The sequence below is a fragment of the Phaenicophaeus curvirostris genome, chromosome 4, assembly GCF_032191515.1.
Source record: "Phaenicophaeus curvirostris isolate KB17595 chromosome 4, BPBGC_Pcur_1.0, whole genome shotgun sequence".
Lineage (NCBI taxonomy): Eukaryota > Metazoa > Chordata > Aves > Cuculiformes > Cuculidae > Phaenicophaeus > Phaenicophaeus curvirostris.
Window position 1 is genome coordinate 1,680,728 of NC_091395.1, and position 12,272 is coordinate 1,692,999.

The window sequence follows — 12,272 nt, forward strand, 5'->3', positions numbered from 1 at the left end:
CGGGAGGCGGGAGGGGGCGCGAGGCGAGGGCGGGAGGGGGCGCGAGGCGAGGGCGGGAGGGGGCGCGAGGCGAGGGCGCGAAGCGGGGGGCGCGAGGCGAGGGCGCGAAGCGGGGGGCGCGTGCGCGGCGGCGCGCGGCGAGGGGAGGGGGGAGCGGCGGCGCGCGGCGAGGGGAGGGGGGAGCGGCGGCGGCGCGCGAGCTGAGGCGGGGGACGAGGAGGAGGAGGAGGCGGCGGCGCGCGCCAGCCCAACGGCCGCAGCGACAGCGGCGCGCGGCGCTTTCCCCCTCCCGCCTTCGAATTTGGCGCGCGCGGGGCGCTGACGTCACCGGCGGCGCCGGGGAAGAAGGCGGGGTGGGGGGGGGTGTGTACGGCAGGAAGGGCGCGCGGGAAGGACCGTCCCGGGGCAAAAGCGCGGGCCGCGAAGGCGGTGGGAGGGGCTGCCGACCCCCGGCCCCCGCCCCCTACCCCCCCGCCATCGCCAAACCGCGCCCGCCGCGCCTCAACGAAGACGCGCCCCTCCCTCCGCGTCCATGGCGCCCGCGCGCAGCCCGCGCCCCTCGTTAAGCCACGCCCCCCTACGCAAGGCGCGATAGCGTGAAGCCACGCCCACCAGCCGTGACGTCATCGCCGAGTCACGCCGCGATGAACCGCGCCCCCGCTTAAGCCACGCCCCTTTGTTTAAGCCACGCCCCTTCCCTGCACCACGTACCCATAAGCCACGCCCTTCGACTTAAACCACGCCCGGTAACGTCACTCAGTGATAAAGTCCTAACCCTAAAGCCCCGCCCCCTCGCGGAGCCCCGCCCCCTCCCGGGTTCATCCCCACCCCCCCGGCGGGACAAACGCCCCGCGGAGGAGGGGGAAGGTTCACGAATTCGGCCATTTCCGTCACAAATCTCCTAGAAGTGGCTTAAAAGCGACTCTCGCGGTGGAGTTAACCCCCTGCCCAACCAGCCCGGGGCGCCTGCGCTGCTGCAGACCCTAAGCGGCCAGCAAACCCCAGCCCTGCGGGTGCCACAGAATCATGGAATCATAGAATCACCAGGTTGGAAGAGACCCACCGGATCATTGAGTCCAACCGTTCCTATCAAACACTAACCCATGTCCCTCAGCACCTCATCCACCCGTCCCTTAAGCCCCTCCAGGGAAGGGGACTCAACCACCTCCCTGGGCAGCCTGTTCCACTGCCCAATGACCCTTTCTGTGAAGATTTTTTTCCTAATGTCCAGCCTAAACCTCCCCTGGTGGAGCTTGAGGCCATTCCCTCTTGTCCTGTCCCCTGTCACTTGGGAGAAGAGCCCAGATCTCTCCGCTCCACAACCTCCTCTCAGGTAGTTGTAGAGAGCAATGAGGTCTCCCCTCAGCCTCCTCTTCTCCAGGCTAAACACCCCCAGCTCTCTCAGCCGCTCCTCATAAGGCCTGTTCTCCAGCCCCTTCACCAGCTTTGTTGCTCTTCTCTGGACTCGCTCCAGAGCCTCAACATCCTTCTTGTGGTGAGGGGCCCAGAACTGAACACAGGATTCGAGGAGCGGTCTCACCAGTGCCGAGTACAGAGGGAGGATAACCTCCCTGGCCCTGCTGGTCACGCCGTTTCTGATCCAAGCCAAGATGCCATTGGCCTTCTTGGCCACCTGGGCCCCTGCTGGCTCCTGTTCAGTCGCTGTCAACCAACACCCCCAGGTCCCTCTCCTCCAGGCAGCTTTCTAGCCAGACTTCTCCTAGATACCTTGGAAACAAGTTGAAGAAGGAAATGAAGACAATCGTGGTCAAACATAGCTATTTATTTTCTCTTATAAACAGCCTTCAGTTTCTTATTGAAAAACCCTAGGATTTAAATATTCTGTCCCGTCACATACAACAATCTGTATACATTATTTACAACTCTCAAATAAACATGGTGCAGGTTTTCAGACATTCAATCTTTTGTTTGTTTTGTTTCTTAATCAAAAGCTGTTCTCATTTCAAACTAAAATATCGATCGGTGGCTACAAACTGAAGCGCTATTGGCACACTTAAATTACAGCAAGGGTTCTCATCTTGCATTTTATGTTTTACACCGCATTTCTCCCATCTATTTCAGGTTTCTAAAGGAGGAGGAAAGGTTAGTGTTGCTTTCGTAATATCTCCTTTTTTTTTTCCTTCAAAAACAGCCTTTTATTCAAACCTCTATCGCTTTTATTGCATTCTCCTCTCTCTCCCATGGCACATCGAGGTATGTGCTCCTGGGTACTGAGCGACACAACCACACAGCAAACCCACGTAGCAAAACAGCCATGAAAATAAGCGTTCCCTCCGCAACACGGCTCTGAAAAATGTCAGAAGTTGCAAACGTACAAAAATAATAAGCATCGTTTAGTGGCTAGAAAAATTAATCTCCCCTAAAAATACAATACTCTGTGAACAGTTTAGGGAATTGGTTCTTCAAAGAAAAACGTCATTTGATCGTTACCAAGACTGCAGTCTTCACCTGGCAAGAGGAAATGGTTAGAAAAGCAGGGAAAGGAGGTTTAACACTTCCAATAACCAATGTTATCTCATCTTAGGAGAGGAGATGTCCAGGAAAAGACAGCAGGCAGCCATAAAACTGCTAGTGGCTTTAGTAGTGCAGTCTGGGACAACCGATACCAGCAGGGAAGGAAACGGGATTCCACTGAACAGGGAATCCATTAGTGAAAGAAAAGCATGGAGTCTGGGTTCGTGCTGCAGCTTTTTTCATCGTCCAGCAAAAAGAGGGTGGCGTATGTACAGTGCTGCAGCACCACGATGGGCAGGGAGGGGGAGAGGGCAGCGAGAAAATGAGCAACCGCCCAAAAAGGATGTATTTATAGTAGAATTGTGTCTGGTGGGTTAAGGGAAAAGGGGGCTGGGGGGAACAAAACAGACAGGAACAATCAGAAAGGTCAGACAAGTCATAGCAGCAAGAAGGTATCCTTACTTGTTAAGTGAGCGTCGGGGGGACGGAGAGAGCAGTCAGTTCCTAAACACTGAGTAAGGAAAGTGCTCCTCCACATCATAAAAGAAAAGCGAAACCTCAAAGCTCTACATTGCATAGTAAGCAGGAAAAGAAACTGGATCCTTGCAGAGGGGCCACCTGCCCCTTCAGACCTGTTTTCTCCCTTCGTCTACCATTCAGCTACTGGCAACAGCAGAACGTGGCGGGTTTATTTTCTTTGCCTGCTAAACCTGTATCCCTGACTTGAATTTGAAAGACTGGAAAGGGGATTTCTGCGAACATTCTGTACCTGGTGTCGGCCTTGGCCATGGTGGCTGAACTCTGCAGCGTTTGCCCCATCCTGTCTCGAGGTAGATGACCTCCTGAAGTTACCACCCAGATCACCGGTCTTACATGCCGAAACCCACCTCAAACTACAGGATTTGGGGACCTATGACCTCGGGCCGGTTTAACCCTGCCAGCACCGTTCACTCCCAGCGACAACAGAGCTGGAAGGTTTTGTCTTCAAGCGCTTGTGGCACATAACAGCATCCGAGCGCGTGGGCCTAGCGCAGCGCGGGGTTTGTTCAGGGCTTGTTTCTCTGGGTTCGATTTGGGGTGAGAGAGTGCCCCCCTTCTCTTCTCCCCCCCAACAAATGCACTGGTTTATAAACACATTCAGGTCAACCAGGCAACTGCTGTTTAGCATTTCCGTGTGCCCTTACTTCCAGAGTGTAAACACACATCAGCTCCTGGTCCCACATCGTTTTGAAGCAAAAACAATTCAAAGCTGCAAATACAAAAGAGCAGCGGGATAACTGAATCCCAACACTGTATACGGATCTTTACTGTTGTTGTTTTCAAGTGTCGTATAATTAAACAATGTGTTCTTACAGCTGTCAGGCAAATCATGATCTCCGAGCTTTTATTACAGGCCTAGAAACTATTCTGTCAAGGGTTTTCTGATGCCAGATACTAAATACAAAAATACGCTATCCAGATAAGACTGATTCTGTACATAGTACATTCTGTTCTGATTGGCTTAACTGCAGCAGAGGCCTCTGAATTACTAGAATTGCCTATTTAAAGAAAAAAACAACAAATGAAAAAACCCTTCCAGAGCAGAACTCCGCAACAAGGAGAACCGGTATCGCTCCAAGCAAATCCTCACTTCTAGATAATTATCTTTTTTGACTCTTGCTGGCACCTCATACCAAACCACCGCAACAGCTCTCTGTCTAATGGAGGAGATCTCCCAGGCTCTGCCATTCCCCCTCTCATCTCTCACTGCGATGGGATAACCCAGCTCTAGCACCGGTTGAAGGCTCCTCCCCAGTCAGCGTTACTAGCACAGTGAAGATGCGCACGCAGCCTCCTAAGCAGCACCGACTCAGCGCAGCACAGTGCTTTTCACTGGAAAGAATACAAGGTTCTGAATATCAAACTGTGCCTGCAGTGCTCTGCACGCCTCTGGAGCTGGGAACTGTCATTAACCACTGCTGAGATAGAAGCACAGAGAAAAATCTGTGTGCAGGATCGCGCTCTTAAATTCAGCTTCCTGCATAAATTCAGCTTCCTGCAGAGCCTGTTTAAAATTGTGCAGTTCATATCTGGGAGTTCAGCTGCTTTTGAGCAGTCAGGTAGATGCTGGTTGCTTCCACAACTCAGAAAAGACAACAGTTTCCTACGTTATTCCATCCCAAACTGAGAGAGCACGAAGCATCTCTCCTCTTTTCTTCCCTCACGCCTGTACACATATAGCACAGTGCAGACCTTTACTGGCTGAGGAGGGATAAGACTTTACTCCGATTTTTTTTAAACAAGGAGTTTGTTAAAACATCTGAGGGAAAGCTCTCTGCATCATCAGCTTGGCTCCATGTGGGCTGTAGGAACCACAACCCCATCCCAACACTCGATGGTAAGGAAAACACAGCCAAAAAGTCCTTTCCGTTGGCACCCACACGTGAAGCAAATTTGGTAATTCTGAGAAAAAGAAGCCAAAACAGAAGAATAACTGAAAATTCCACTTGTCCCTCAAGCAGATTACAGTGGGCGAGGGCACTGATCTGCAACAGAGCCAAACACGTTCTGTTTTCTTGGGCTGTAATGAAGCTTTGAATGAAACCAAGGCCTGTCTTAATTCCAAATGCCAAACCGCAGGTGTTGTGCACCAGCTTCTGTCCAACACTTGCACAGCCAGACCTGAATTCAGCACAAACACCCTCGCGTGACTGCTCTTCGCTACACAACACGCCACGCTTCCATTTCTAAATAAGCAGCAGCAAAAAAGTACATAAATTGAACTCCACTGAAGATAACGCAGTTCTCAAAATAGCCTTCAGGTGCTCTGAAACACAGCATTTTAATGCAGCAGCAGTGATTCTCATCTCCCAGACAAGGGTACGTTCGTTGCTATGCTCAGACGCGGATCAGCTGCCCACACCGCTGGCCACTCACAGATTTCTCACGCTGCCGCAGAGCATCTTCCGCTTTACTCAGCATTTTCAGTCAAGCCGAGGTGCACAACGCGTAAGCTCAACTATTCTGTCATGTGCTAATCTTGGCCTTGCCTGTAAATCCCAGAGCTGAGGAGTCAGTCTGGTGCACACCGGTCAGTTACGGCCTTCAGCTCATTCAGGTTTAAAAACCGTGGGTTTTTCTGGGGAGTCACAATCCAGCAAAGCCCAGCATTAACCACCGGGCGTGCTGTATTCAGCAACTAGGCTCATGACAGGATAGCACACTGTGGAACCTAACGCGGACTCCTTGGAACCTAAAACACAAGGCAGCAGTTGTGGTTCCTTGGGGACAGGCTGCAACTGGAAATGGGGGAGAAAAACACCATCATGCCAACATAAATCCACAGCAGTCCATGGAATTATATTCCCTCCAAGGTAACATTTCCTACTACGGAAAACACTGGCCACCAGAGCTCCTCCACAGAGCCAGGCTTTTCATTCATTACCTACAAACACCATTTTACCAGATCCTCCTCAGTATTGCCCCAGAGCATTTTTGCAACTGAATCTTTTCCCTAACCGTATTTGTGCAAACGAACCATTCATTTGGCAAACGCTAGGAAACTCAGGAAAAGCAGCTGGCCCAGGTGGATGCTTCCCTGTTAGAAACATAAAAGCAACTATGAAAAGCCAACACCAACGGCAGCAGACACGGAAGTACTCGCTGAGCACAGGTTCTTTGTATCGACACCACCTTCACTGTTTCCATTTAGCCACCAGGACTTCACCAGCGCTTTTCTCCGTAAGAATATCTAGTTTTGAAAAATTCTATATTAATCTCTAAAAAAATAAGACAAATATTTGTATTAAAAGCTGGAGATCATTGATTTCAGTAAGTTATGGCTTTGTTTTTAGTGTAAGCATATATATATATATATTTCTCTAAAGCAAGTATCAGTAAGTGTCCTGGGTGTTAGTTGGTATTCTCTGTTTCCAGCAATGTTCAGTATCAGATGTGCTTTGCAGAAGTGTGTCTGCCAAGGCACTTAGAGAACGTACGCAAGTCTTCTAGGGACTTTGTGAGAATGGGCAACCACTGACACAGCACAAGAACCCATCCACCAGCAGAGGCAATCCCCTATCCAAGCACGGTTCCTTTAAGAACACTCAGCACCTCCTAGAATTCCACAATGAGTAACAACAATTAGGAGAAAAAAAAAAAAGAGCTATTTACCACTTGTCACTAACAGATAAAAGATTTCCCCTAATGATAGCACAGAAAGTCATCTCGGCTGTCATTAAGCAACAGCACAGGGGGTTGTTTTGTTTTTTATAAAAACAAATGAACAAAAACCAAATACCACACGCTCGCTTAAAGAAACAAGTGACTTGGAGAAATCCTCTTCCTTTTATCTGTCCTTCGAGGTGAGTTTTTCAATCAATTCTTGAAGTGGTGCGAGTTCTCTTCTATCAATAAGGTTGAATTCCTGTAACAAGGATGTGGAGAGAGACAGACATGGAGTTTTATACGTGCAGCTCAGGGGAGAAGCCTTATTCAGAGAGAAGTTATCGGCAACAGGATCTCAGAGCCCAGGCTGAGCAACTTCAGCGTTTCTGCCCACGTGCCATTTGCTGAAGAGCAGCGTTCAACTGCCTAAAGCTTCTTCCCCCACTTAAAGGAAGAGAGCGTAAGATGCTCTATTTCACAAGGGGAGGGAACGTAGCTTTGAAGAAACACACTCTTCAATCTGGCTTCTGATGCCACTCTCCTTCCTCCTTTTGTTAGGTTGTGATTCTATCGAATCATTCCGTAGGGAACACTTTTCGGGATTCAATTTTGTAGCAAAGATTTACTTCTGCCAAAAACTTTTCCATCCCTTGCATGCTTCCAGCAGTAAATACACATCCACATGGAGCACAACGCTATCCTAGGGGCCTGGAGTTGTAGGCTCTCCTACAAACATACCAGCTGCTAAGAATCTACAGAGACATTACTTTGATCCGTTACTTTTTCTGGAATATACCCGTAACTGTAACGCTCCTGCCGCACTTACCTGAACGAAGAATATAAAGTGCTTGAAAGAAGTGTTAAGGTGCGCCTCCTCCTGGAGCTGGATCACTGGGTCAAAGTGCTGGTGATAAATATGGGCATAAACTCGGAAGAGACGCTTTAGAATCGTCTTTGCCACTGACATGAAATTCTTTGGGAACGGTACACCTAGGAATAACAAAGCAGACAGGCTATTTTCAAACGCACATGCCATGTTGATGCATTTTGAAAACCCTTATTACCCAGCCCCAGCTCCGGCAGAAGAAGGGCTTTCTCCTTGCCCAGTCCCCGTTTTTTGCCTTCTCTCCATTTTCCCCCTTCTCTTTCTTCATTCTCCCAAGCAATAGGATGAGAGGAAACACCTGAAGTTGTACCAGGGGAGGATATCAGGCCCTCAGGTTTCTCAGGCCCTGGCAGAGGCTGCCCAGGGAGGTGGTGGAGTCCCCATCCCTGGAGGAGTTTCAAAGACAGGTAGACAAAGTGCTCAGGGGTTTGGTTTAGTAGTGGACAGGTATGGTTGAACTCAGTCTCAAAGGTCTTTTCCAATCAAACAATTCTACGATGTCACTCTGTAAATTGCACCGTGCACCTCAGCTGAAGGATAACCACAAACTCATTGAAAGACCAAAGGGGCACGTTCCCCCCTTCAATATTCCAGTGCCTCATGACCTTTTTCAAGACAAACCTGACTACATTTCCACTTTGAACCCTCCTAGCTTCCAGCTGCTACAGCTCGTTGTCCCTCAGCACGGGCCTGAAGAGCCTTCTCTGAGCAAAGACCTTCTTCCCACTTGGTAGGATTCAGATGCTCAAACAGAGGTGTCTAACACACTTACAGGTGCCCACGTGGTACCTGCCTGGCCTCTGGCTGCCAGTGCAGGAACGGGGATGTCTCCTGCAGGCTCCAAGTCCCACCAGTGGCTCTGGGTGACAGCAAAGGGCGCTCTGAGGGACAAGATACCCTGTGCAGGTAACTGAAACCACCCTTGGGATCAACCATTGAGCTTTACACCTTCCTTGGCTAAAGTGAAGTCAGAAACAGGCTCTTTTCCACAGGTTTTATTAAATCGGTTAGCAAACAGCACCTGGCTACTGGGAGCAATAATCTCTTTAGCTGCTATATCCACAGGCTACAAAAAAATAGGTATAACCATATAAAAAGACTAAACCTATTCAGATCCTCATCATGTAGCAGTTTTCCCACTTCATGTACTACCACATCAATTTTATCTTAAGAGATAAAATGTCTTTCTATTATATATAAATAATTTAAAATGTTAAAACTGCCCTGCTCGTCAGTCACTCAGGGGACCTTTTAATGCTGCAAAACTTGAATATTCCCGCACAACTGTAATCCAGTGTTCAATTTTATTTCTTTACCTATTTTAGAAGGAAATAGCGTTTCATCATCCAGCTGATCCTGGACCCAAGTCATCAGGTAATCGATGTACTTTGGTGCCGAGCACTTGATGGGTTTCTTGATGTTTGTCCCGTCTGCCCAGTGGTACTCGTATCTGCGTTGGGACAAGACGACAGTTCTTAACACAAGCAAATCATTCACATCAAGGCCTGGATGGCTGCTCCTCCTGCCCTGCTCCCTGCGATCCCACGCCCTCCCACAGCCCTTCCTTCAAACTGACGTCTGAACACTCCTGAGTTTTCTGCAGCTGCATAAGAAACCCCTTGCCCTCCCCAGCCTCCAACACTTCAGGTTAATTATGCCTTCTTTAGAAGGAGGAATGCCACAGAATGGCAGCTCTTCAGAAACAGCAGGTGTATCCCAACAAAAATAAAGCCGTACAGAGAATGTGGAAGTATTCCAGCAAACCCCATGCTCCACACTGTGGGAATAACGTTCATGGTTGTTCCTAGGCTGTCAAAAGGCCTGGGGCTTGCAGGCTTGGGGAGGGGAAAAATGAACTCTTCCTACAAAATTAAACATATTCCTGACAACAAATCAAGAATCCTAGCCCAACTTCTTGGGAAAAAAAAGAAAACCAAACACACATTAAATTCCCAGATATTGGAATGATTCGCACTGCTGCGGGAAACAAAGGGGGAAACCCACATTCCTGCTGCAGCTTGTGAGCAAACACCAACAGCTCTGGGCAGAAACACATCACCCCTACCGTGATGGGCAGCTTCTGTAGAGAAAATGTGGTTTTTAGAAACCTTTGTCATTTAGAGGAGGTTTTTAAGGGCAGAGCAATGGGTGAAGGATGGAGCAGAAACACACCGGCCACTTTGGAAAATGCAGAGAAAGCTGAGAGTCCCTAACAGCTCTAGTGGAATTCTCTCACACCAACACGCACGAGGGATTTGCCATCCATAAACAGGAATCCCAGCTGTGCTGCTCACACTAGAAAATACTCAGCTTGGCTCAAACTAACGCTGCGACATTGTCCAACAGTAATAAAAGACAGGGGCTCAGCAATGCCTTTTGGAATGCTCTACAAATCTAGAGACAAAATCACAGAATCATGGAATGGCTTGGGCTGGAAGGGACCTCCAAGCCCACCCAGTGCCACCCCTGCCATGGGCAGGGACACCTCCCACTGGATCAGGTGCTTCAAGCCCCATCCAGACTGGCCTTGAACATCTACAGGGATGAGGCAGCCATCACCTAATTAAAACCTCAGCAGAATGCATCCCGTAGCCTCCAGCATCTTCCTTCTACCCTGCTTCGTAACTATTTGAGCGCGATACATATTTCTGTCAATGGTTATTGGTCTCTTTGGAGAGAAATAAACTGTTTAATCTGGCAACCAGACAGCTAAGTCTTTAATAATTAACCTCCACCCCCAAATAACTGCTTCTCGGCAGACAAACAATAAAGCAAAGAAATATTTTCATGCTCTTATTTAATAAATAAGAGTCTGTTCTGCCTGCCAATGCACAAAGCAGACAATGGGAGATGTGATTGCACAAGCTTATCCTCCAGTCCTTTCGCACCGTGGTAAACTTCTGCTCCTTTTGTATTTTCACCCCGAGGGTCTGCCTGCCCACACTGGTTTGGGCATTCAGCAGTGTCCATTTTTAGCTTAAGAATGGAGCCCCAGAGCTTTTCTTGGTCCGCCTGGCTGCTTTTGCCTTGCTGAGCTCCTGCCCCGCCAGCAGCACCGCCCCGCGTGGCCTCAGCTCCTGACCACGCAGGCTGGCAACTGCTGCCTTCACATAAAGTGGTTACAGAGGAGAAGGAAGCGGAGGAGAAGATTGATTGTTGCTTATATAAGATTTTACAGTAATTGGAAAGGAATCAGTGCCCTCCCTCACCCCTTGTGTAGAAACACAGGTATTTTTCTGTCTGGAAGACACTAAGCAGCTGGAGAGCAAGAAAAATCACAAACGCTGGATGGACGTCTGTACAGAGGGATAACTGAGAATCGAAGAAGTGAAACTTAACTGAGGGAGAGGGTAAGGGATCCCTACCCAGACTACTGAAGCTGCAGCCAAGTTTACTGCTACAACACCTACTCGAAGTCCTAAAGGAAAGATTCTACTAAGCCCTAAGTGAATGCTTGTATATAAAAAACTCAAATCTTAATTTAAGATTGAAGTTATCGCTTCTAGAGAGAAACACTGTTTGCAAAACATGCAGTTAAGTCTCAGGAAATAAAGTTACTTAGACGAGGCTTAGCTGAAAAGTTAGAGAACTGATTCTACTTCAGCTCAAAGCAGAACAAATCCCCATTAACATTTCAGAAAAGAAAGGAAAAATTAGTTTTGATCATCAGTTTACTTCCCAGGCTTAAGAAAAAATCCACACATCTCCAAAAAAAAAAAAAACCAAAACACCTTTCCATGCCCTGGTCCCTTTATAAAGGTTCAATTCTTTTCCCCTTCCTAGGAAACAGAAGACATCCCTTCATCCACAGCAGTTACCTTCTCCTGGGTGCTCAGCTGAGCTTCTCGCAAGTTTTCAAATGCAAAATCACCTCAAAACCTGCCCGTTCTCAGCAATGCGTAAAAGCGCTCTTACTTGGGGCCCGCAGACATCACGGGGCAGCTCTCCTCCGTGCAGAAGTCCGTGATGGTTCCATACAGCATATTGATCTGGTTGAAGAAGTCGACGGCTGTAAAGCATTGAAACCACCGATTAACACTCTGCAGTGCAACAGCGACGCGAGCGTCCTACAACCTTGGCTGCAAAGCACGTGCTGCTGATGAGGGCCCTGCAAAATCTTTCTGTGAAACAACTGTATTGTTATTGCTTTTGGAGGCTTTTTATAAAGGAGATGCAGAATGCAACCAACCAACTTCCCAGAACCACCTCTGGCAATAACTATTTAATCGTTCACTGCAGGAAAATCTTCACTTAAAGGAGGAAAAGGGGAAGAGAAAGCCAAGTTATTTCCTTTCCCTAGTTCGGTGCATTTTCTTAGAATCCCAGATTTTACTGGCCAGTCTGGAAAAACCAAAGATTTTCAGTGCAAACTTCTCAACTGGAGAGTGCTGCGACTCATGAGGTGACGGTGACTCCCCCAGGCCTCACGTTCCAAAAGCCGACCTTTTCAAAGAACATTTAATTGAACCACAGAACAGTTTGGGTTGGAAGGGACCTCAAAGCCCATGCAGTCCCTCCCCGCTGCCGTGGGCAGGGACACCTCCCACTGGAGCGGGGGGCTCAAAGCCGACCAAAACCGACCCAAACCATTCCATGATTCCATGTCGTCAGGAAGGCTGAGAACTGAGCAAGGGGAAGAAGAGGAGAGCAATTTATTCCTGTGCTCTCACTAAGGTCGAGGGCAAAACTAACGACATGAAGTCATAGATTTTATTTCCTTATTGGATACCTCAATCAAACGAAGAGGCTACCGTGACTGGTACAA

At 48.6% G+C, this 12,272-nt stretch overlaps 1 protein-coding gene across 2 annotated transcripts in view; it reads right to left on the reverse strand.

The window, feature by feature from the left end:
* Positions 1–2,129: 2,129 nt before the first annotated feature.
* Positions 2,130–12,272, reverse strand: part of MOB1B (MOB kinase activator 1B) — a 33,772-nt gene continuing 23,629 nt past the window's right edge. For both annotated transcript variants that reach the window (XM_069855062.1, XM_069855063.1), the window contains exons 3-6: positions 11,423–11,516; positions 8,824–8,957; positions 7,448–7,611; positions 2,130–6,880 (exon numbers count right to left, since the gene is read on the reverse strand). In XM_069855062.1, the coding sequence (XP_069711163.1) occupies positions 6,803–6,880; positions 7,448–7,611; positions 8,824–8,957; positions 11,423–11,516 (470 nt within the window). In that variant the 3' untranslated portion in view covers positions 2,130–6,802. The remainder of the gene's footprint in view (positions 6,881–7,447; positions 7,612–8,823; positions 8,958–11,422; positions 11,517–12,272) is intronic.